General features: G+C 42.0%; 1 protein-coding gene across 1 annotated transcript in view; it reads left to right on the forward strand.

Annotated features, from left to right (window-relative positions):
• The window catches only part of DOCK2 (dedicator of cytokinesis 2), a 2,333,210-nt gene that overhangs the window by 1,691,688 nt on the left and 619,287 nt on the right, over positions 1-22,235 (forward strand). Inside the window, exons 28-29 of the mRNA XM_086931425.1 lie at positions 11,956-12,054; positions 19,830-19,924. Of these exons, the coding sequence (XP_086787551.1) occupies positions 11,956-12,054; positions 19,830-19,924 (194 nt within the window). The remainder of the gene's footprint in view (positions 1-11,955; positions 12,055-19,829; positions 19,925-22,235) is intronic.

Here is a 22,235-nt window from a genome sequence, read left to right on the forward strand (position 1 = left end):
ATTCTTGGGCAGTACCGCAGGACACAACTATCAAATGAAAAAGAATAACAATGACCTGCAGATCAGGTGTTTAACGTGAAAATTGTGGGTTTTGGAAGAGAGATAAGCTGTATTTTAATCTATTTGATTATTACGGCAGAGCACAGAATTAACTATATATCTATCATAGAAAAGGAGTTAGCCAAATTAAAATGTCTTGATGCCTGCCCTTTGGATGTGATATTTTCTAATTAAACTGAGATGCACAGGTAGCATTAATTGTAAGTGCAAATTCAATATGTGACTCTCAGTATGTCAATTTGAACTCAGTGATTGCTTTAGTGACATGAAATGACAGTAGTTTGGGTGGGTTATGGGCATTGCAATGTGTGAACACCAGCAAAAGCCAAGGCATGCTCACACACATGCTAGATTCACAAATCGCGCTGAGGAAGCTGGGGTTTTAATCTAGATTTTCTTAGCCGTCTCTAGAACCCCAAACCCGGTCAATCAAACTATTTCCCTGTTCTAGAAGTATAAAGGAAGATCTTGCATTGATAATTTTAAATCACATCCACATAAATCCAAATGAACTTAAAGGACCACTGACTACCACTGAAATTTTAAAAGATTTATTACAAAGCCAAAAAGAGTTGAGCGTACAAACATCTCAATAAAAGGTTCAAAAAGTAAACTGGCACTAATACAAACATAATTCTACGCAAGATCCTTAAACGACTCAGAATAAAAAGCAAAGTTAGTTCTAATAACATTAGGCAACCAAGAACAGTCCCAACTTAAAGTATGGACTGCATTTACAAAAGGGAAAAAGAAAACGATTAATATGTCCCTATGCTTTTCTAAGGTGACATCCGTACATAACATTCCGATCAAACAAGAATAATGGTGTCAGCGGTACAGACTTCCAAAGAAGTACCATCACTACTCGCAAAGCCAATAATCTACCATTGAGATCGTTCTAAGATGCTCCTTCTACACCTCAGTCTACCTAAGTTCCCAAGACGCTCTCTCTACAGCTTACTACATCCTGCTCTGTCAATCCTCTCTCAAGATCTGCTCTCTCACCCTCGGGTGCTGTCCCTAATACAAAGTCCCAAAATCAGTTGACACGCCCAGAGGTAGGCCCCTCTGGCAGGTGAAGATCTTCAGAGTTTTCCAGCATGGCACCTTTCAATCCAGCGTCCGTTGGTGTGTCCTTGGGTCCCAGGTACCTTCTCGTTAAATGTTGCAATTCCTTGGCAGCTCTTCCTCCATCCGCGTCTACTATCCTAAATCCTAAACAATGGTCCCTTCTACCTAACGAGCCTTGTGGCCTTGCACCTGCAAGCTACAATACATGGGAACATTTCTGCAAACATTCGAAGTTACAATTTATTATTTTGCTGAAGACAGCTTCTTTCCCGAAGCGAGAAAATCATTCCCTCTCAACTAAAGCTAACCTAAGAAAATACAATTAGGCCTCTACTGGCTTCAGCATGACCCAGGCCCTTGCACGTTTAAATGCATTTCTAATATAACAAACATTACATTTCATCACTATAAAGCGTTAATTCTATTTTTAAAGCCAGCAATATATTTTCATATTAAAACTCTATGTTAATCCACTCATTTATAAACGTGTGTATTAATTCATTAAACATTAAACACATATTCAAAGCATTTCATTAGCAATACGACATTTCTCATGTGGTTACATTTCTGCATTAGGCAACATTGCATTTCAATTAAGCCCCATTATTCTTTGATTAATAAACAGATATATATCATGCTGCTTCTCAACCTAACGTTATATGGCTATACTACATGAATAGGTCCTCTAAATATGCGGGTGCTGACTACTTGAGAATATGGTGCACTCCTACAAATTTCAAAACAACAAGGCGCTCTCTCAGCGCTACATTGTTTGCAACATGTCACAGGTGACTTATGGAATTCATCCCTGATGATTGCAGGGTAAGTTCTGGACAAACTTTGCATGTTGTACAAAGTGTAGTGCGAACACTAGGAATGCAAGCACTTAACTTAGATGTAGATTATGCACGGTTCTTCTGCACTTTTTGCCCTTTTTCACTGCGTGATTCTTTCACTAAATGTGGTGACGTGTGATTTACACTAGTAAGATTTTCATGTTATCTCCTGTTTACATTAATAATTGCATGGACTTACATTATTTTATGCTGTTTATTATTAGCCGAATCTAAAATACTAGGTAGGAATTAGTCTTACCTTTATGCATGTTTTTCAACATGTTTAACAGACAGTAAGGACTTGTGAGACGAACGTGCCATGACGAAGGCCCAGGACCCTACTCCTAACAGTTAAAACAATATTCCTACTCCAGACAGGGATTCTTTTTGGACGGGACGCAAAATTCGACAAATACTAAGAAGTCCCTGACACTCCTCCTAGCTTGCTATTGGAATTTAAATCGACGAGTTTTAATACTTCACTGTGCAATGCAGCTAAAACATGATATGTCCAGGCTATTCACAGAGGCAGCTTTATTGTATTATGAGCTGATGCCCAACAATACTAGGACATAGTTTATTCTGAGCTCCCTTGCCCAACAAAAGGTTTTTGGGTTACGGTTGAGACGATAGGGTTAGTACCGTCCTAACCAGACGAGGCGGATTGGCCTATGATGAAGCATGCCACAATGTCATGGCTGAGGCCACTCTGTCCATAAACAAAATATGTCCACCTAAGGGAAAAAGTAAATAATTAGGAAATAGGGGATCACTCTTTTTGGAATCTAAGGGTGTAAATCAGAAATTTGCCCTACCTTGTGGGTGTGAATCAAGTATAAAATTAAGAGATTGTGGGGCAGGTTTATTTCTCCTTCCCCTCTTTTTGTGGTCTTATGTATTTGTTATGAGCCAGAAGAAGTCTGTGGACATTGAGATAGTGAAACCACTGAGTAAAGGTGTCAGTGTGCTGTATGTTTCCAAGTAACAGGAAACAGTCTGCACATAACAAAGGAAATTTGTTCTGCCTCAGAAGAGACATGGAGGATCTATTAGAATTTTTGAGCGGTGGTGATTCAAATGATATATTGGTGAATGTAATTGATCCTTTTTTTATAAAATCTTGAAAACTTGAATCTTGGCAAGTACATAAACGTATGAGAAAAATTGTTATCAGGATACTCTGAAAAGGGTCCCAAACACACTGACATCAGCATGGTGATTAACACAGAGTTAAAAATACTCACTCATTAAGTGAATAGGTACGTGGAAGTAAGGCAAGTATTAAACACAGTATTGAGATGAAAACATAAATACTGGAGAAAACTGCTCAGTTTGGGAAGTATGGGACAAACCTTTCTTCGATATGTCACAATACGAATGTGTTCCTGAGGTGAAACTGCAAACACTGTTAGAGAAATACAAGAAATCCATAGTAGTGAAGATTAAGGGCCAGATGTAGGAAGCCTAATTCCGGTCGGTAACAGCCGAAATTACTGAATTTCGGCAGTTACCGACCGGAATTAGGCTTTTCATATGTAGGTGGATACATTTCAGATTTGGTAATTTACCGAATCAGTATTTAAGAATTCAGTAAATTACAGATTCTTAAAAATACTGAATCAGTAAATTACCGAATCTGAAATGTAGGGAGCACTCAAATGAGTGCTTTACCAATTTTAGGATTCGTTGTTTACCACCAACTATAAGTTGGTGGTAAATAATAAATAACTTTGAAAATGCAAATCTGTGCATTTTCAAAGGTGCCATGTGGCAGACATACATGCCCTTAGGGCATGTATGTGTGCCACATGTGCACCCATACACAAGTGAGGGGTGCAACAGGGTGTCAAAGTGACACCCTACTACGCTTCAATGTTTTCCCCCTTTTACCGAATCGGTATTTACCGATTTGGTAATTTCCATTCATTCCTATGGGCCTCCAGGCCCATAGTAATAAATGGCAATTACCGAATTGGTAAATACCGATTCGGTAATTACCGAATCCTACCGATTCGGTAATTTTTAACGAAAAATTATCTACATTCCATTTACCTATTCCTAAATACCGAATCGGTAAATTTCTGTATTTAAGAATAGGTAAATTGAGATTACCTACATCTGGCCCTTAGTGATGTTCCATGCAATGCAGCACTGCAACCTGTGTTGCTGTGTTGTGCTAGACAGCAGGACAGTTCCATATTAACTAAGATGTGGTTCAGCTACTTTCTTTTCATGTGCTGGCAAAGACCTTTGCACCATAGCACAAAAGTGTCTGTGTAAGTCTAGCACAGGTTTTGTGCTGGAAGAGTACCCTTAAAATACTAAATTGTGTAGGCTTACTTCTAAACCTTTCCCACTTTGGTATTATGTTGTACAGTTTAGCAGACATGGAAAATTAGAACGTTTGGAGTAAAGAAATCTTTCTCCTTCTCTTCACCTGCCTCAAGGGGGCATCTTTTTTGGTACAAAGCCCTGTCTTCAAATGTTAGTAGATGTGTTCTGCATTAAAAACCATGGATGGTTGCAATGGGATTCCCATGTACCATCTAAGTGACTCCCCTTGACACAAAGTAGCACGTAGGCCGCTTTTCAATGCAAAACACATTTTATGCTGGAAAGCAAATCCAAACATAACACAGCCTCAGTTTGTGTCACCTTTGGTGACGTTGCATGGGTGTAAACTGTTGATAAACCTGATCAATCAATCAAACTTGTTAAGCGCGCTACTCACCCGCTAGGGTCTCAAGGCGCTCGGAGGGGGGGGGGGGATGCTACTGCTCGAACAACCAGGTCTTGAGTTGTTTCCTGAGGAGAGATGGTCCTGGGTCAGCCGTAGGTGGGTGGGGAGGGGGTTCCATGTCTTGGCCGCCAGGTAGGAGAAGGATCTTCCTCAGATGGTGGGTTTGTGAATTCGTGGGACGGTGGCGAGGGCGAGGCCGGTGGATCGGAGCTGGCGGGTGGGTGCGTAGAATGAGAGGTGGCTGTTGAGGTATTTGGGGCCCTTGTCGTGGAGTGCCTTGTGTGCGTGGGTGAGGAGTCTGAACGTGATCCTCGTGCTGACCTGGAGCCAGGGCAGGTCTTTCAGATGGGCGGAGATGTGGCTGTGGCGGGGAATGTCAAGGATGAGTCGTGCCGAAGCGTTCTGGATACGCTGGAGTCTTTTCTGGAGTTTGGCTGTGGTTCCAGCGTAGAGGGTGTTCTCGTAGTCCAGCCGGATGGTGACTAGGGCCTGGGTGACTGTTTTCCTGGTTTCGGTGGAGATCCACCGGAAGATCTTTTGGAGCATGCGCAGGGTGTTGAAACAGGAAGACGAGACGGCGTTGACTTGCTTGGTCATAGTGAGGGCGGAGTCCAGGATGAAGCCCAGGTTGCATGCATGGATCGTTGGCTTGGGGGCGGTGCCCAGGGCAGGGAGCCACCAGGAATCGTCCCAGGCCGAGGGGGATGGTCCCAGGATGAGGACTTCTGTCTTGTCAGAATTCAGTTTCAGACAGCTGAGCGTCATCCATTCTGCGACGTCTTTCATTCCTTCCTGGAGGCTGGCTCTGGCGGTGGCGGGAGACACCGAAATGATAAAATCAGCATCCAAATAAGCAGCCTTATCATTGTGTCTCCCTGAACCTGATGGTACTTCAGTTAGATTCTGTTAGAAATGGGATTTCTAGGTGGCTAAGGCTTGTGCCAAAGCCAGGCAGAAAAAAACACTCTAGTCAGGGCAAGGGAGTTACATGCCAAAGATAACCCCTGCTCACCCTCTTGGTAGCTTGGCACGAGCAGTCAGGCTTATCCGGAGGCAATGTGTAAACAGTTTACGCAACACACAGCAGCAACACACTAGGCACACCACAAAAGAAACTCCACACAAGGTTATATAAATAAATGGCCTTTGTATTCTCATAAACACATTAGAAACATAATCACACATTTACACTGTGCCAACTGGCACTAGCAATATTCACAGGGGATTATATACAGGACTGGGCCAATCGGGCCACAGTCAGAACCATCAGAATGCAGGTAAGTAAATGAAAAACACAACCAGTATTTTCTGGTACCATAATGACCAAAGCTTTATCACATAGACATAAACCCACACTAGACCCAAACCTCATCAGCATAAACACATTACGCAATGGGCCTCACCAGCATAAACACATTATGCAATACCTTCCTAAGCACAAACACCTTACGTAAACAGGTACTTCCCCAAAACATCAAAGCATGACATTAGGCATTAGCACATTAGGCCCAAACCTAATTAGCATAAACATCTTACGCATTAGGTATCACCAGCATAAATCACATTACCCAATAGGCCTCACTAGCATAACATTAAGCATCACAGTAACCCAGATAAAGTGCGCACAAAACCTTACCAACTGGCCTCTCACATGGGGCCCCAATGCCCTCTGTCCACAATGTCAGGGTTTCTCCAGGGCTATCTATCCACTTAGCCCTCTGGCTGCTAATGCAGCAAGCAGAAAGTGTGCACAGGTACTGGCCTAAACATTGCAGCTGCCCACTAAGTGCTGGGCAGCTGAGAAACAGAATGTGGACCTGGGTACTCACTGTGCCCTCTTGAACAGATCTGCATAATGTTGCAGCTGCCCTCTATCACGCGGGACCTGAGCCCCCCTCTGGGGCTCGTGACACAAGAATTGCTTCCATCGTTGCAGCTGCCTGTGCTCTCACAGGGCAGCTGGAATACGCAGTGAACCACACGGGCACCACTGGGCCACCTGGAGCCCAAGGCACCAACAATGTGCCTAGTAAGAATGGCTCTGGGGCAGGGATTGGCTCCAGGCTAAGCATAGGCAAATTTTGCGAATTCGCAGTTCGCGAATTTGCGGATTTGCGAATTCGCGAACTCGCGATCCGCAAAATTTCCGAATTTGTGCGAATTTTTGTTTTTGGGCGTGTTTGCGGGGCGATTTGCGTGTTCGCAGGGCGCTTTGCGTGTTCGCTGGTTTTTTTTGCGAGACCGCTCATTGTTGTGCCCTTCCGCCCTCTGCCCCACTCGTTTTTGTGCCATTCTACCCTCTGCCCCACTCGTCTTTGTGCCCTTCTGCCCTCTGCCCCTCTCCTGTTTTATTTTAGAATGGCGCCGGCAAGCTGCCAGCGCCATTCTAAAATAGTTACTAAGTTAGCTTCATCAGGAAGCACTAATAGAGAAAATAAAGCAGGTGCTCGAATTCAGTTAAACTCAAGCACCTGCTTCTATTAGTGCTTCCTGTTGAAGCTAACTTAGTAACTATTTCAGAATGGCGCTGTCAGCTTTCCGGCGCCATATTAAAATAGTTACAAGCTTGAAGCTTGAACTTTTGCCCCCCGGATCTGTTCTGTTCGCGGATTCGCGGATTTTCTGCAAATTCGCGGGAGTTCGCGGATTGCGAATTTGCCGAAAATCCGCAAAAACCGCGAGCGGAACGGATTTTGCACCCATGCTTACTCCAGGCAGCTGCCCACTACCATCCAGGGCAGCTGCCACTGCAGGGAAGATGTTGTCCCACTTACCGCTACCCCTTCCACTGGGCACCCGCCATCAAAATAAGAAAAAAGCGGGGTGGGCTCCCCCTCGTCGGTGTTATAAGTGGGGTGGGCACCCGCCGAACACGGCAAATCGCGGGGTGGGCACCCGCTCTTTTAAAAATGCATAAAACAGGGTATGCTCCCGCGCAGTACAGGCAAAATGCGGGGTGGACGCCTGCTCTTCCCGCGCACTGTGGGGGAATCCCCAGGTAGGAATTTCCTCAGAAATGATCGCAGCTTAGCTCTGCATAGCGCACGCGCTCCTCTCTACTGGGGATTAAAAACCAGAACGCTCATGAGTCGCTAGGAGCAAGCCAAGGTCCTGGATCTCAAGAAAAACAAAAGGTTCAAGTAGAAAAGTTCTTCCAGGTCTATGGGGCATATCTGGGCCCTTGGAGGCCAGCAAACATGTCCTACAGCAGGGAGGTAAGCCCCCATGGCAGTTCCTCCTGGGCCCCAGCAGCATCAAGCCCCTCACAAGTCCAGCAACGCACACTAAACATTGGGTCACAGTCCCAGCATTTATACACCTTTTCCCTTTGTCTGCGCCAGCACAGGGCTTGGGGAACCAGCAGAGTCTGGTTCAGAGGGGAATTGGAGCACTCTGTTGACAGGGCTCCTCTTCCCCATTGTTAGAAGGGGGCTCATCATTAGACACACCACAGGGAGGCGGAGCCAGCATTCCCTAGAGAAGGCACCATCCTATTCAGAGTCAGGGGATTACCCCTCCCAAGACTCTTAGCCCAGTTGTCCAATTCAGCCTAGCGCTGACTCACCCTCCTCCTCCTGGAGCCTCACACACCTCTCAGCCCCTGTCACTCACAAGCCAGACATGCAATTCACATCAGACCGGCAGACACATAGCACACAGAAATGCCAACTTCTAAAAGTGGCATTTCTCCACCAGCCATCATAAATCTGCGCACACCATTGCGCAGCATTTATTTTCACAAGTTCATACATACTAAACTCGCCCCTACCGCTCCTCAATTACCACGGACACACTCATCCCCAATGCATTTCCATGGGAGGGCAGGCCAATCTCACCACACGTACACAGAGAGCGCAGGCACTTTACACTGGACCACAGTGCTAAAGTGTCCAGAGGCATAAAATCACCAACACCAGATCACAAAAAAGGCAAAAAGTTTAGGGGTGAACCTGCCAAAAAGGGCCAAGACCAACAGACTCTTTCAATGCCTAAGTCATTTTCTCCTCTTCCACACCCATTGATTCTTCCATGGAAAAGCCACACAATATGACAGAAAGAACATGAAATATTTAATGTACCTAGATGATTCCTGTGCTTTTGTACATCACTTTAATAGTACATTGCAGCAGTGAAGGGATAATATCTTTGGGACCTTGTTTTAAATAGAGCTCCCATTGAGAGTAAGCACTGGTGCCTCAAACATAAAACTTAAACCCAACTTTCTTCCATTATCAATGCACTTTTTTGTTTCACACCCAAAGTACCTTCATGTGAATGTTTGCAGAGCCCCATGATACTGGTCTAATTATTCATGAATATTCGTGTTTAGTATTGACACTCAAAAGCAATGGTGAATGCACATAGATTAAACATAGGAAAATTAATTGGCGCATTTACGAAGTATAAATACCCACGAGCATCCTAATGTTACTTTAAACAGCACAAGTGGCACATACTTAAATATTTCCAAACGTTGAAGCTCGTTGGTTAAGGTTTCTATCAATGCCTTATATTGTTGTTAGATTTAAAGGATGTGCGCTGTATACCTCAAATGTGGCAGAGGATAGATCCTAAAGTCCCATAGGGCAACCAAATCTTTTTGCTGTTATCTTGCCCTGAAAGATATCTGTAGAGCAAATTTTGTAGTTTATATTATTACATACAGTAAGTATTTCACATATCTAACTTAAAGCACATAATTCTCTTGATGGGACTATCTATTCCTTTTGAAAATAGCTGAAGGTAAAATTAAGACATGTTCTTTTTCCCAGTCCAGTGATAGAAATAAAGGAGGCTACAGATAAACACTCTAACCATATCATAGACGTTTTGGTAAAGGAAAGCCCTCAAATAACATGAAGGCATATGTTTGGGAATTATTTGCATTACTGCAATGGAAATTTCCAGTCTGAAGGCAGATGCATTCTTCTTCTTGATCAAATACTCCATTGAGACGTCTCTGATCCCTAAAACTTCATTATGCCAATTTAGGTATTACGCAGCCAAAGACGAAGGGTCCAACTGTTACGATTCAGTCTCTTATCATCACTTCTGTGACTGTCTATATGTAAAGGAGGCAAAACTATACAAAAGTATGTATACCTTTGGAGTGCAAGGATTTATAAGTGAACACCTAGCCAAACGCTTTCTGAAAGTTGTTATGTTTATTTTAGATGAGTGGGACAAGGTGCCAAAGGGGTTTCAAAGACCAACAATGTTGTTGGCCACATTTTTGTGACTTGTCCCTCATTAAGATTTTGACTGCTAAGCTTCAAGCTACTGTTTGCCGGTGGAACAAAAATATTTACCTTCATGCAGTCCATTTTTGTTGCAACTTCTATCCCTATCCCACTGAAGATTTTCAACCTGCAAAAAATTGCTATGTTCAAAGGTAATTTTGTTTCCTTGGACAAATCCCCAACCCTTGCCCGCTTTGCTCTGTTAATTATTGTCCACAAAGGGTGCCACGCTTCAGTCTTTTATTACTTTTGTCTGGGGTAACCCAACAGCTTGTATCTCATTATGTTCCTTCAACAGTCAGCCTTGGAACGTGTTTGATCATGATAAACCACAGACTGTTGACTTACGTTATTTTTTTGTTTAACTTCCATTGTTTTTGTGTTGAAAGGTTTTTTGATTTCCTTATTTATTTATTTATTTATTTATTTACGAATTTTGTAAAGCGCGCGGCTACCCCCAATGGGGGTGTCCCGGCGCTAGATCTGTCAGCAGGAAAGGAAAGAGCAATCTAGATAGATGAGAATAACCAGGTTTTCAGGCGACTGCGAAACAGAGCTTCGGATGGGGCAAATCTGAGATCGATCGGTAGGCAGTTCCAATGTTTGGCAGCAAGAACAGCAAAGGCTCGATCACCAGTTCTTGTGCGCCGGAATCTTGGCACCTGCATGAGACGAAGGTTGTTAGAGCGGAGGTCTCTGATTGAGTGGGACAATCTCAATCTCTTTTTTAAATAATCTGGGCCAGTTCCGTTCAGAGCTCGAAAAGCAAGAGTGAGCGTTTTGAATTTAATGCGGTTGGCTATGGGAAGCCAATGGAGTTCTTTGCGAAACGCTGATATGGGGTGTCTATATGGAATATTGCCAATCAGTCTTGCAGCAGCATTTTGAACTACTTGTAAGCGTTCAATTTGATATAGAGGGGCCCCAGCATACAAGCTGTTGGCATAATCCAGATGGGAGGTGATTAATGCCTGAGTTACTGTTCTGCGTGCCTCCTTAGGCAAAAATGGAAAGATCTTTCTCATCATTTTTAGTTTACCATAGCAGGCCGCAGTAACCTTATTAATTTGAGGGCCACAGGAGAGTGTATCATCAAATATAAACCCCAGATTGCGGGCAGAGTGAACCGGGGTAGGGGGGGGATTGAGTACCGTAGGCCACCATAATGAAGGTGGAATGGTCATTTTTTGATTAAAGAACAAGACCTCTGTCTTGTCTGTGTTAAGTCGCAGGTGGTTCGAGGACATCCAAGAGCAGATTTCGCCAAGACAGTGGCGGAAACAGGAAAGGCTGGAGTCAGAGTGGTCTCTAAAAGAAAATATCAGCTGTGTATCATCAGCATAAGAGACCACTCTGACTCCGCATGCCTCCACCACCTTCGCCAGCGGGGCTAGGTAGACATTAAAAAACAGAGGACTCCTTAAGTTTTGTGTCATATTAATTCTTAATATATTTGAATGCTTTTGCATATTTTTAAGTAAGTTTGTTTTGGATTGTCGGTTCATTCAACTATCAACTATTATGTTATGCGCCTTGATCTTACACATTACCAGCATACAATTTTCTCAGAGGAAGGTTGTGCTTTCTGTGCCAAATTACGCTAGGTAACCTTGAGATTTCTCATAGGAATCTGATTGTTTTGGCTTCATAGGAGTTCAGCCACAGCTCGTATAATGAATGTGACCTTGTTTCCTCATAGCTTATCAATTCCATTTCTTACACCATGATTTGATAGCTTATGGTATTGACTGTTTATTCTGTACCCCATAATAAAAGTGTGCATCTGCACTCTAGCTGTTCTCTACAATATACCATTTTGATTAGATTTTGTTTTTTTTGGAACAGAGGTAATGTGCAACACATATTGTCATTTAGAATGCAACAGTGCGCTATTATCATGAGAACGGCATGCCGTTACATGTAAACTTATTATCAAACATAGACTAATCTTTGATTATTCTATTCCTACAAATATGATTCTAATTTATTTGGTTTTCTTTTACTGCAGAGTCAATTTGTGGCATGTATGACAGCTATTTTAAACCAAATGGATGACCAGCATTATTCTTTCTACATTGATACATTTCAGACAAGTGAAGATCTTGTGGTAAGTTCAAATGCATAATATTTTGAGCAGAACATTTTTAAATATGTTAAGGCACTACTAATATAGTAAAGTGGAAAGGTTTTTAAAAAAAGAAACAAACTTGAAGGTAGGCGACAAAAATGAACGTAGAATGATAATAGGAGTATAGGTAATGGATCACAACAAAATTAGAAATAAGGTAAAAAAGATTTATTGGACTTACGGTCAAGCCTTTAATAAGCCAACTACAGGGTTAGCATTCAAGAGGTAATGTTATGTTGAGCAAGGCCATCAATTGGCCATCAATTGAAGCAAATCAAGTGTTATGGAGGGAGGGTAAAATATGAACCAACTTGAGACCACTGACCCTGTAGAATTCCTTTAAATCCACACAGTTTATTGGAGATGTATATTTATTTATCTAGCAGTGAATGCATTAGCATTAGTGCCTCGTCTCAACTCATAGTCAGTTGATTTTAACTATTGATGAAGTGGCTGGAGTAAAAGCTTACCTTTAGTAATATTTTTTCTTATTGTGTCTGTAGAGGTGTGATTATAGTTATTTATATAATTGATCCCTGTACTGTATTCTTTACATATTTGCACAATAATAAACTTGGCTGAGCACTTTAATATTCTAATTCACTGAGATACAAGTAGTAAACAAAGATGACAACTGAGTATCTCATTGAGCACTAGCACTTTAAGAACTTTATGAGCTCTGAAAAAAGAAGTAGTTAATGAAAATAATGGTCAAACCAGAAAAAGAGGAAAATGAGAGAAAAATAAGTTAGTAAAAATTTGATATAATTTCAATGTATCTTTGTATCTAAACGCTTGACAAAGTGTGTTCACTATGTCTATGACGCCGTGTTTAGGACGTGGGAGGTGTATAAATGATGATGTAGTGATGTGTTTATTGTGTGTGGACAAGGCAGTGGAGATTGAAGAAACACATTATGCTGTAGTTAAACAAAAGTGTGGGACAAATTTCGCTGTGATGTTGGTACCTGTTTGCAAATGAACTGGTGGTGGAGATGAAGTGGAAAGGTATATTGTGTGTTTCCATGTCAAAATCATTGTTATGTTTGGCACTATCGCTTTAAGATATAGGACAGCTGATATCCACATTTGATTTCCTTGTTTGACTGGTCCGGCAAGGTTGTGTTTGCAGCCGGTAGATTGCTCCACATACTGGGGGAAAGAATAATTGTAAAGTTGATATCATAGCAGCCAGGATGTGCCAGTAAGACTGTTGGATAGCATTGGACTGAGTTTTCTGTGTTCCATACTTACACAGATGGCCCCCCAGGCTTTCATGGATGTATTGGTTCCCCTTTTACAAGGCATTGAACAAGCCTGAGAAACATGGCACCAATCTTATTAAAGGACAATTTCTCTTTCAAATAAAACTACCTAAACTGACAAATGAGGGCAGAAATATCATAAACTGAAATAGTTTCCGCAATCACTAATCTATCTTACAACAAAATATAGTGGAAGATGATTTTTCTAGAGAATGCTTTAAGAATCAACAAAACATAAATTATGTTAATCTTCTATGAAGTATATAGAGAAGCAAAAAACACCAGGAATCTATCATGCATATCAAATAAGGCTCTGTAGCAAATACCCTTGTTCTGTATGGTTAGCCCAGAGGTTTTCCTTTTTCTGGACCCTGTTTTTGCTAAACTAAGAGCTCTGCACAATTTACCTCTGAAAGCAGCAGTAAAGTGCCTGTGCTCCATCTTTAAACATGTATAAATTGGCTTATCCCTGACTGACATATCTAACATACCTTCATGTTCCTAGTATAATATGTAGAAAATTCACCCACAGCCTGGAAGTTATATACCTCTTGTTGACAGGAGCACTTATTGTGCCATCCACCATTTTGGCCTGTAAAATATGGCTTCAGGCTTACTATGTATAGCCTGACTTCAGCCGCCTTAAAATTGCCTGTTAAGCTTGGCAAAAGAAGCCATTTTGACATGCAGGACACAGTGCTTTTAAATATTAATGAGTCACTCCTAAGTACACGTTGTTAACCAGAAGGTAGGGTGCCTGATATTCAAAAGTAGAATGTGCGAAAATAAAGTTGACATGATCCTCCACTGTCTGGGGCCCAAAAGCTATGGCACAGCTGTAGATGGATCCTAGAAAATGTCAACATACAGAATAGAAACTTTAATCTGTAACATTTGAATGGAAATGACTAGAATAGTCATTCAAAAGATATTTTTCATATTTCACATCCAATTCATTATTGAAGTTAGATTTGTAAACATATTTATAAAACATAACTGTTAGAAAGATGTATTTTTCCTGCCTGGATCTCCAGGAGGCTAATTTGTATGTACCTGCCAGCAGCTGCCCAGTCAATGGTTGACATTATTGGGTGTGGGGCATGTGATCCCTATCAGCTCAGGAATGACCTCTGAGGACGTTACAGGAACTTCATTAACTTGAAAGGAACAGGGATGAAGCATACCCACTCATAGTTTAGTACCAAGAGAAACCTGGGAGTGAAAAGTCTTGGTTCCCAAGCAAGTGGACACAGAGAAGGGGTCTGCTCATCTCACTGGCCACACCTCTCGGTGGACACAAAGACTGCACAAGAGAGAAAGGGTTCTCTCATTTTGGATTTTATGAGCAAAGTGGACAGTGGGATTGTTTGCATTAGGGAAAACAGGAACTACTGAAAATGTGGGTAGGGATACCTGTGTGAACTTTTACCCCATTGGTTACAGGCTCTGATTTTAGTCATCTGTAATCCAGGAAAGAATAACTTACTTTGCTCCAACACTATGGCAGATTGCAAACCATAACTGTAATACCCCAATGAACTCAACTCAGAACACTTACTGGACTTGCAGAAGTTCAGAAGAGGAACTCTGCTGCTTTCTCTAACCTGAAATGAGGCCTGCAGGACTGGACCTACTTCTTCTTTTACCTCCAGTGTGGCTCCTGATTGGCTGCAGTGACACAACATGCTCCAAGAGGCCTTTATCCTGTTGCTCAGTATCAACTGGACCTAGACTGGACCCTGCCAGAAGCTTCTGCTGGAGAAAATTCTGGCCCACAGTTGCTGACCCTGACGTCCTGGAAGCCTCATCATTACCCAGATAAGATGCTCCAGTACCCCTGTAAAGTTGGGCATTCAAAGACCTCCAGAGTGTCAGAAGGACCATGTGGCTAAAGTGTCTGACTTTAATGCAAGTTCATTGGATACAGATTCAGGCTTGCCTTGCTGGCGTGTTTTGAGCTCCATTAAAAAGCCTAAGTCAGAAGGTAAAATAATTGACTGGGACAAATAGCTTGGTGTATTCTACCCATGATCCACTGTGGTCAGCCTGATGTCATCCCTAGTTACCAATCTACTGCTTTCATAGATTATCGTGGGCACTATTCCCGTTATTGAATCTTTGTAATTTTGGTTTCATTCTTTTTATTCAATTTCACTCTATTATTCAAATTGGTCTTGGGATTTTGCTGTTTGGTGTTTTGACTTTATTACTGTTTTAGAGCTCCATAAATACTTTACTCTTGTCCTACTAATTGTGTCTGCTCTGTGGCATAGCTACCAGGGAGTTGAATACAGATTCATTTAGTGACTTTTGAGGTTCACTGTGACAAGTTAGTGCTCTTATTCCTTGAGGTGAGTGACTGTCCACCCCCCCAAATAATCCGCTTTCTTACAGGCTCGGATTTTAGTCATCTGTAATCCAGGAAAGAATAACTTACTTTGCTCCAGCTGCCATTCCATCTCACTCATTGATGTTGACATGAAAATGTTTGCAAAAGTCGTAGGCAAAAGGATTTTAAAGATTGATCCCATCCACAAGCAGGGTTTCTCACAATACATTTGTCAAGAAACCACTTCCAAACTTTGGCACATCTACTATGGCTACTAAGACTCCCCAGTACGGCCCTCTTCACAGACGTTGAGAAGACATTTGACAGGAATGAATCGGGCTACCTGTTCCAAACACTGGAAAAGAGCATAACTGGTTGGCGACTTTATATCAAAGACAAGGCAGTTCTACTCAAACACCATGGCCAAGGTGAAATGTGGAGACATTGAATTTAGCATCTTCGCCTTCACCTTCACTATCCCAATTTCTATTGCTCACTGCCCTGCAACCCCAAGCTGCACCTATATACCAGATAAAGTTAAATAAATGGCTACACACTCCAGCTGAAAAACTGGAAGAGGTTCTTTATACTGATGACATCCTACTCACATTTAAACTTTTACATTTGTTATTACCCATTCCTCATTCCGTTGGATGTGATAAGTCATTTTTTCACTAATGCAGACTATATAGTGAATTACTCACTCCTCTTGCTTACCCATTGTTCCTTCTTCCGCTTCTCACCATCTGCCAAGTGTTACCAAGCGTCACCATGCCATATCATAAAAAGGGGCAACACAATGAATACATGTTGAAGAATTACTGGGAAGGCTTGCCCCGGATCATAGTTTGTTACTTTAGAACAGGGGTCTCCAAGCTTTCTTGTAATAAGAGCTACTTGAATATGAATACTATACCAAGATACTAATATAAGTTTAGTAATAGTGACCACATCAGATAAGACACATTAGTGGCCACATCAAGTAAGATTACCAGCAGTGATCACCTCAGTGTATCAGGCAAGGTTGCTATCAGTAATGTGAAAATAGCTTTATCAATTCGGTATGCATCAGTATATAGTAGGAGAGCTATATCTGCAATGTCTCTGGCACCAAGGTAATAATTTTGGTCATGTTTCCCCAAAGCCTCATGATTTCATATATCAGCTACAAATATATTTTGGAAATCAAGATATTTATTTCTAAACATCAGCATAGTATGGCTTCTGAAAATGTACACATTTCTGTCTCGAACGCACACTTTTCAATTTTGGAAAATATATATTATTTCAACCGAGCAAAAGCTTCTATTTAGTATTTAAGCAGACATAACTTTACCAAGCATCACTTAAATATATGTTTGCATAAATCATTTACGATTTATGCTAAAAAAGAAAATCCCTTCTGTCCTTCCCATCTCTCCTCCCTCTGTCTCATCCAAAACCTTTCGCACTACACTGGACTCACAAATAACTCTCCAAACATCCCTCTGAATCTTTCACCCCTCCTTTTTAGCCATGCCACCCAAATAAACAGGCACACACGGCCACTATTCGCAAAAACATACTACTTCCCATTTTCAGTTCCATCCCCATCATTCTATCACACTACAAACCCTACCCTGTTTCATATCTATTTCCATCATTCTATCCCAACTATAAACTCTGCAAAACAAACACGAAATCAAGGGCACAAACTCAACTGATGCAAAATAAAAATGTAATTGTACTAACCTACTAACTACTAGTCTTGGGTTCCTGAGTAGCGTGCTACTCCCCGAAAAAGCACTTCAAAGCCTTGCCAGGGGTTGAAAGGGCTTTATAAATACATTTAATATTACTTTACCTGTTATTCTTTGAAATGGACAAATCGAAATGATAACAATCCAATAAAGAATGACTTATAACATAGATTAGCACCATTCAACTCCTGTGCCCAAGGAATGATGTAGTGCATGGCTAAACATGGACAACTACAATTGGACAACTATCCAACACAAAGACAAGTGCTTGCTCCATCCTATCTATAGATGCAAACACATGTACTGTCTTACAACCTGCCTATCTCATGTTGCAAAAATACCCATATACTTTTTGCCTACTTGTTCAAGTTCTTGACAGCAACATCACCACTGTGCCCTACAGGACAGTGTTGTAGTGCACCTGAAACAAGTAAAAAGCCAGCACCAGCAAATTCTTTGAGGTCCTTACAGTCTATTGATTTGTTTTCAAACACACATCTCTTACCAGTGAGATGAACTGCAATGTATTAACATTGAGTAACAACTTATTTGTATTCTTATTGTATAGCATGTTAAACTGAGTACAAAAAGTAAAAAAAATAGTAATCTGAGAGTGCTGCTTAACAGCTCTTTTATAGGCTCCAAATGAACAAATCCACAAAATCAGTTTTCCATTACTTATATTCATAACTTTCATTCATCAGAGGGGGTATCTACAACCACTAGTTTACCCTTGCTATCTCCGGCATTGCTCTTGTGAAGACTGGCAAGTGTTGTCTTGGTCGGTGCTAGAAAACGGAAAGCAAATGTGGTTCTTGACAAGCCATGTTTATATCCTCAGGTTCAAATGTTCAGCAAAGATTTATATAAAATGTGAGACCCAGCCATATGCAAGTCAGTCTTAACCCTGTGCCTCATGGGAACAGTCCAGCCCGAACTGCGAAGCCCGGTATCACACCTAGATCAGAAAGAAGCATCCTATGAGCGGTTTTGGAGCATCACCCCTCATCAGCCAGGCTAGCCTGAATCCAGTGACAAAGTGAGCCCGGGACGCACATTTTTTAAGAGATAGAGTGCGAAATCGCTATTACTGATACCCTTCATGCCTAGTAGGCCACGCCTACACTTACAAATTATTAGTATGCGTCTATATGTATGGTTTTTTAACTTCCTCAAGTCTTAGGAAGTTATTTGTGTTGTAAGGTTTTGACTCTGCCATGTATCCTGTAGATAACGTAGTTTCATTCCATGAGGACTGCAGTTCGTAGCCCTACACTGTTTGTAAGACTATAATATGTTTTAATCAAAATAGGTTTATTTTAGCCTTCTCTTCTGATGTTTCATTCTAGAAGGTCCACGGAGCCTTAATGACACTTGATATCCACATTAAAAATCAAAGGAGGATATCAATATTGTTTAAACCCGCTAAAATATTGGCTGGAGGTCCTAAGCCAGGATTGCTGTATTTTGCTGTATTTTATGTTTCACAGTTTGTGTGTACTAGTAGTATTGCTGCAGCGGTTTGAGGGCGTGGGTGGTATTTATATTTGGGTTACGATATAATGCCAGAGGGTTAAACAGTGATTAGCGAGTGTGCTGATGCGATGCTTTGAGGCTGCAAGATTCTGTTTTATTAGAATCTATGGTGTTGTTGGATTTTGCCATTCTTCATGCCTTTTTTAGGTAAATCCCCTATGATTTTCATTACTTGGGTTAGGAAATTGAGCCATGTGACTAGTTTTAAGGGAATCTATAAAGCCTGTGTCGTTGTCAACGACAGTCAGGAGAATTGTTCACCAGATAATTAAGTAAGAGGCAGTTAAGGGATAATTCTAAAGCATACAAATATGATCTACATATACCACATATTTTAAAATACTATTTGCATGGAAAAAACATTATTAGATATTAATATGTAGCATACAAAACGTAATACAAACAAAGGAGAAACCAGACAGAAAAGAAAGGGATCAGAGAGTGAATACTTATGATTGTGATTTTGGCAAAACAAAATTGCACGTGGACTCTTTTAATTTAGAGCGCGCAAAACTGTAGAAAAAATATGCAACTCCTAAATTCAGACTGTTGATATTCAGATGTCTATGGTTTCGGTGAATAAAGCATGTTTCACTAATGTTCAGCCTTTGTAGTTCTTTGGTCTCAGAGCCAAGTGTATCAACCGTGAAAGGCATGACCCGGTGCTACGTTTACAAGTATTATGGCTCGACATGGTGGTGTCTTACGAGTAGATGTCTGACGTGTGTGAGACACAAATTACAGGGAGGTTAAAGTTTGATGCCTTTAGGGTTAGTGCATTGATCTGAGAGAGGTAAGAGTAAGACAACGTATACCTTGTGACCCGCTTTCCTTACCACTTTGTATATTTTACTTTAATAATATGCAAACCATTATATTTTGCAGGACTTTTTGATGGAAACATTCATAATGTTCAAAGATCTCATTGGGAAGAATGTGTACCCATCGGACTGGATGGCAATGAGCATGTTGCAGAACAGGTACCGAGCATTGATCAAATGGAAAAAACACAAATCAGCAGTGTTATTTCTTTCCATAATGGCATGTTGTGTAAATGTGAGACAGTCACTGGGAGGGAAGCAGATGATAGTATAGTATCAATATTTTCCTTGGCAAGCAAAGAGATCTACGAGTGACGATACCTTGATTTTTAAAATGTCCGAAAATTCAGAAACGTATGCATAGCATATTTACATCCACAATTTACATCAATGTTTACCTCTTTGGGTTTCTAAAAGATTCTTCGAAATGGTTGCAATCATATGCAATTCATGTCTTCCCTTACTGAAGCAAACAGGTGGGGTCAGAAGAGGATTCCAAGAGTCTCTGAAAAGGTCATAAAGGGATTGCCATGGAGACTTCTTGTAAAGTAAAACATACTCTGGACAGTAACTGGTGCTGCCAAAAGATGAAGTAGGATGAAGGGTACCTGGGTTGCTGTGGCTGGAGTGACTGATGTGGCTGTCTCTCATGATTAGTTCCTCTGTGGATGCTTCAATAGCCCTAGAGTGGCACAACCAGGTACGGACTGACCGTTGTGGGCACCGGGCAATCCCCCGGTGCGCCGCAAGGGTGGGGGCCGGTTTTGGACCCCGGGGGCCGTTTTTGTTACAGGGCCGTTTATGCATCATAGCTGCAAAATCGACCCTGTAACAAAATCGGCCGGAAACCGGCCCTGGCAAAGAGCTCGGTCGCACCCCCAACCACACACAGGGGGGCCGGCCGAGCACTTTACCGGGGCCAGTTTTGGTTCCCAGTCTGGCCTGGGCACAACACCAGTGATGGTTCAATCAAGTAAATGTGTTTCAAAGTATCTTCAGTTAACTGTTTTCCGTTGCACTCACAGATCACTTTTTCTGACAAATCTTAATAAGCGGATGCTGCCAAATGACAACTTTCTGTTGAGTACTTATTCTGCTCTCAAAACCGTTGGTGTCAACACCAGGTCAACTAATGCTTTTGGCCATGTCCAAAATTAGTGTTAGTAAATATTTTGATTAATTTTATTGATTTGTGTTCTAGAGACATGGTTAATCACATCCTAAATCCAAATGGTTAAAAAACACATGACAGACCTGCATCCTCATCTTTGAAGCAAGCACAACAAGATGATGGATGGAGAGCTGAAACATTCAACCACTCAACCCCAGTCACAGATCTGTGTTTAATCCATTGTTCTTTTGCTCATTATGCCACTACAATTTAAACCCAGTCACATGCAAATCAGTCTTGATCCTGCTCCTAATGGGGACAGTCCAGTAAGTACTGCCAGGCCAGGTCCTCCCTGGAACCAGAAACAAGCATCCTGGAACTGGTTTCAGGGTTTCACCCCTCATCAGCCAGGATAGATCGAATCCAGTGGCACAGCAAGCAAGGGACCCACATCTGGGCATACCCTTGGCCACCTAGGGCAAACACAGAAACACAACAAAGTGATGGACGGAGGACTGAAATGATTTAACCACTTACTCCCAGTCACAGATCTTGGTTTAATCTATTGTTCTTATGCTCACTATGCCACCCCAATATGGACCCAGCCATATGCAAATCAGTCTTGACCCGGCTCCTCATGGGAACAGTCCAGCCCGAACTGGCACGCCAGGTCCTTCCTGGACCAGATACAAGCATCCTGGGACCAGTTTGGAGGTTTCACCCCTCATCAGCCAGGCTTTCTCGAATTAGAAGCATGGAGCTGACTGTTGAATCTCGCTTCACATATGGTCTCGACCATTCGGATATCTAGCCCTTTGCCCAGACTGCTCCTTTCAACTGCTTGGCTCCGTTGACTGTGTGCGGCCCTTGACTCTTCTTCCTTGATTGCATCTGCCTGGGGTCTTCACTGCTGATATAAAGATGACTCTTTGCTCATTTGCTCAGGAAGAAGCAGTTTTGTGTGACCCCCTTTGTGCATCCCTTATTGGGATGGGGGTACATTTGGGGCCCCAGTGCGAGATCGTGTGAGGTTGTGAACTGCCACTGTGACCTACCTGCTGCCTGGAACATCACCCTCTTTGGGGGAGCACCCTCCATAGTCACTGTTGTCCTTGTGCAAAGAGAGGAGCGACTTACCCCCCCCTCCCTCCCCGACGACTACATACTATTTTTGCCTCTCAGGAACGGTAAAGGATCTCCTGGCTTCCCCCGGACCTCTCCCTCCTTTGAACTATGCCATGCAACAAACCTGCCAAGGAAGTGTCCATAACCTCACTATGAAACAAACCTGCAATGATGGAACAGTACAGGCACAATCCTGTTCAGGACAAGCAAGACCCAATCCCCACCCATGTACCT

Source organism: Lissotriton vulgaris, chromosome 7 (assembly GCF_964263255.1).
Source record: "Lissotriton vulgaris chromosome 7, aLisVul1.2, whole genome shotgun sequence".
In the NCBI taxonomy this organism is placed as follows: domain Eukaryota; kingdom Metazoa; phylum Chordata; class Amphibia; order Caudata; family Salamandridae; genus Lissotriton; species Lissotriton vulgaris.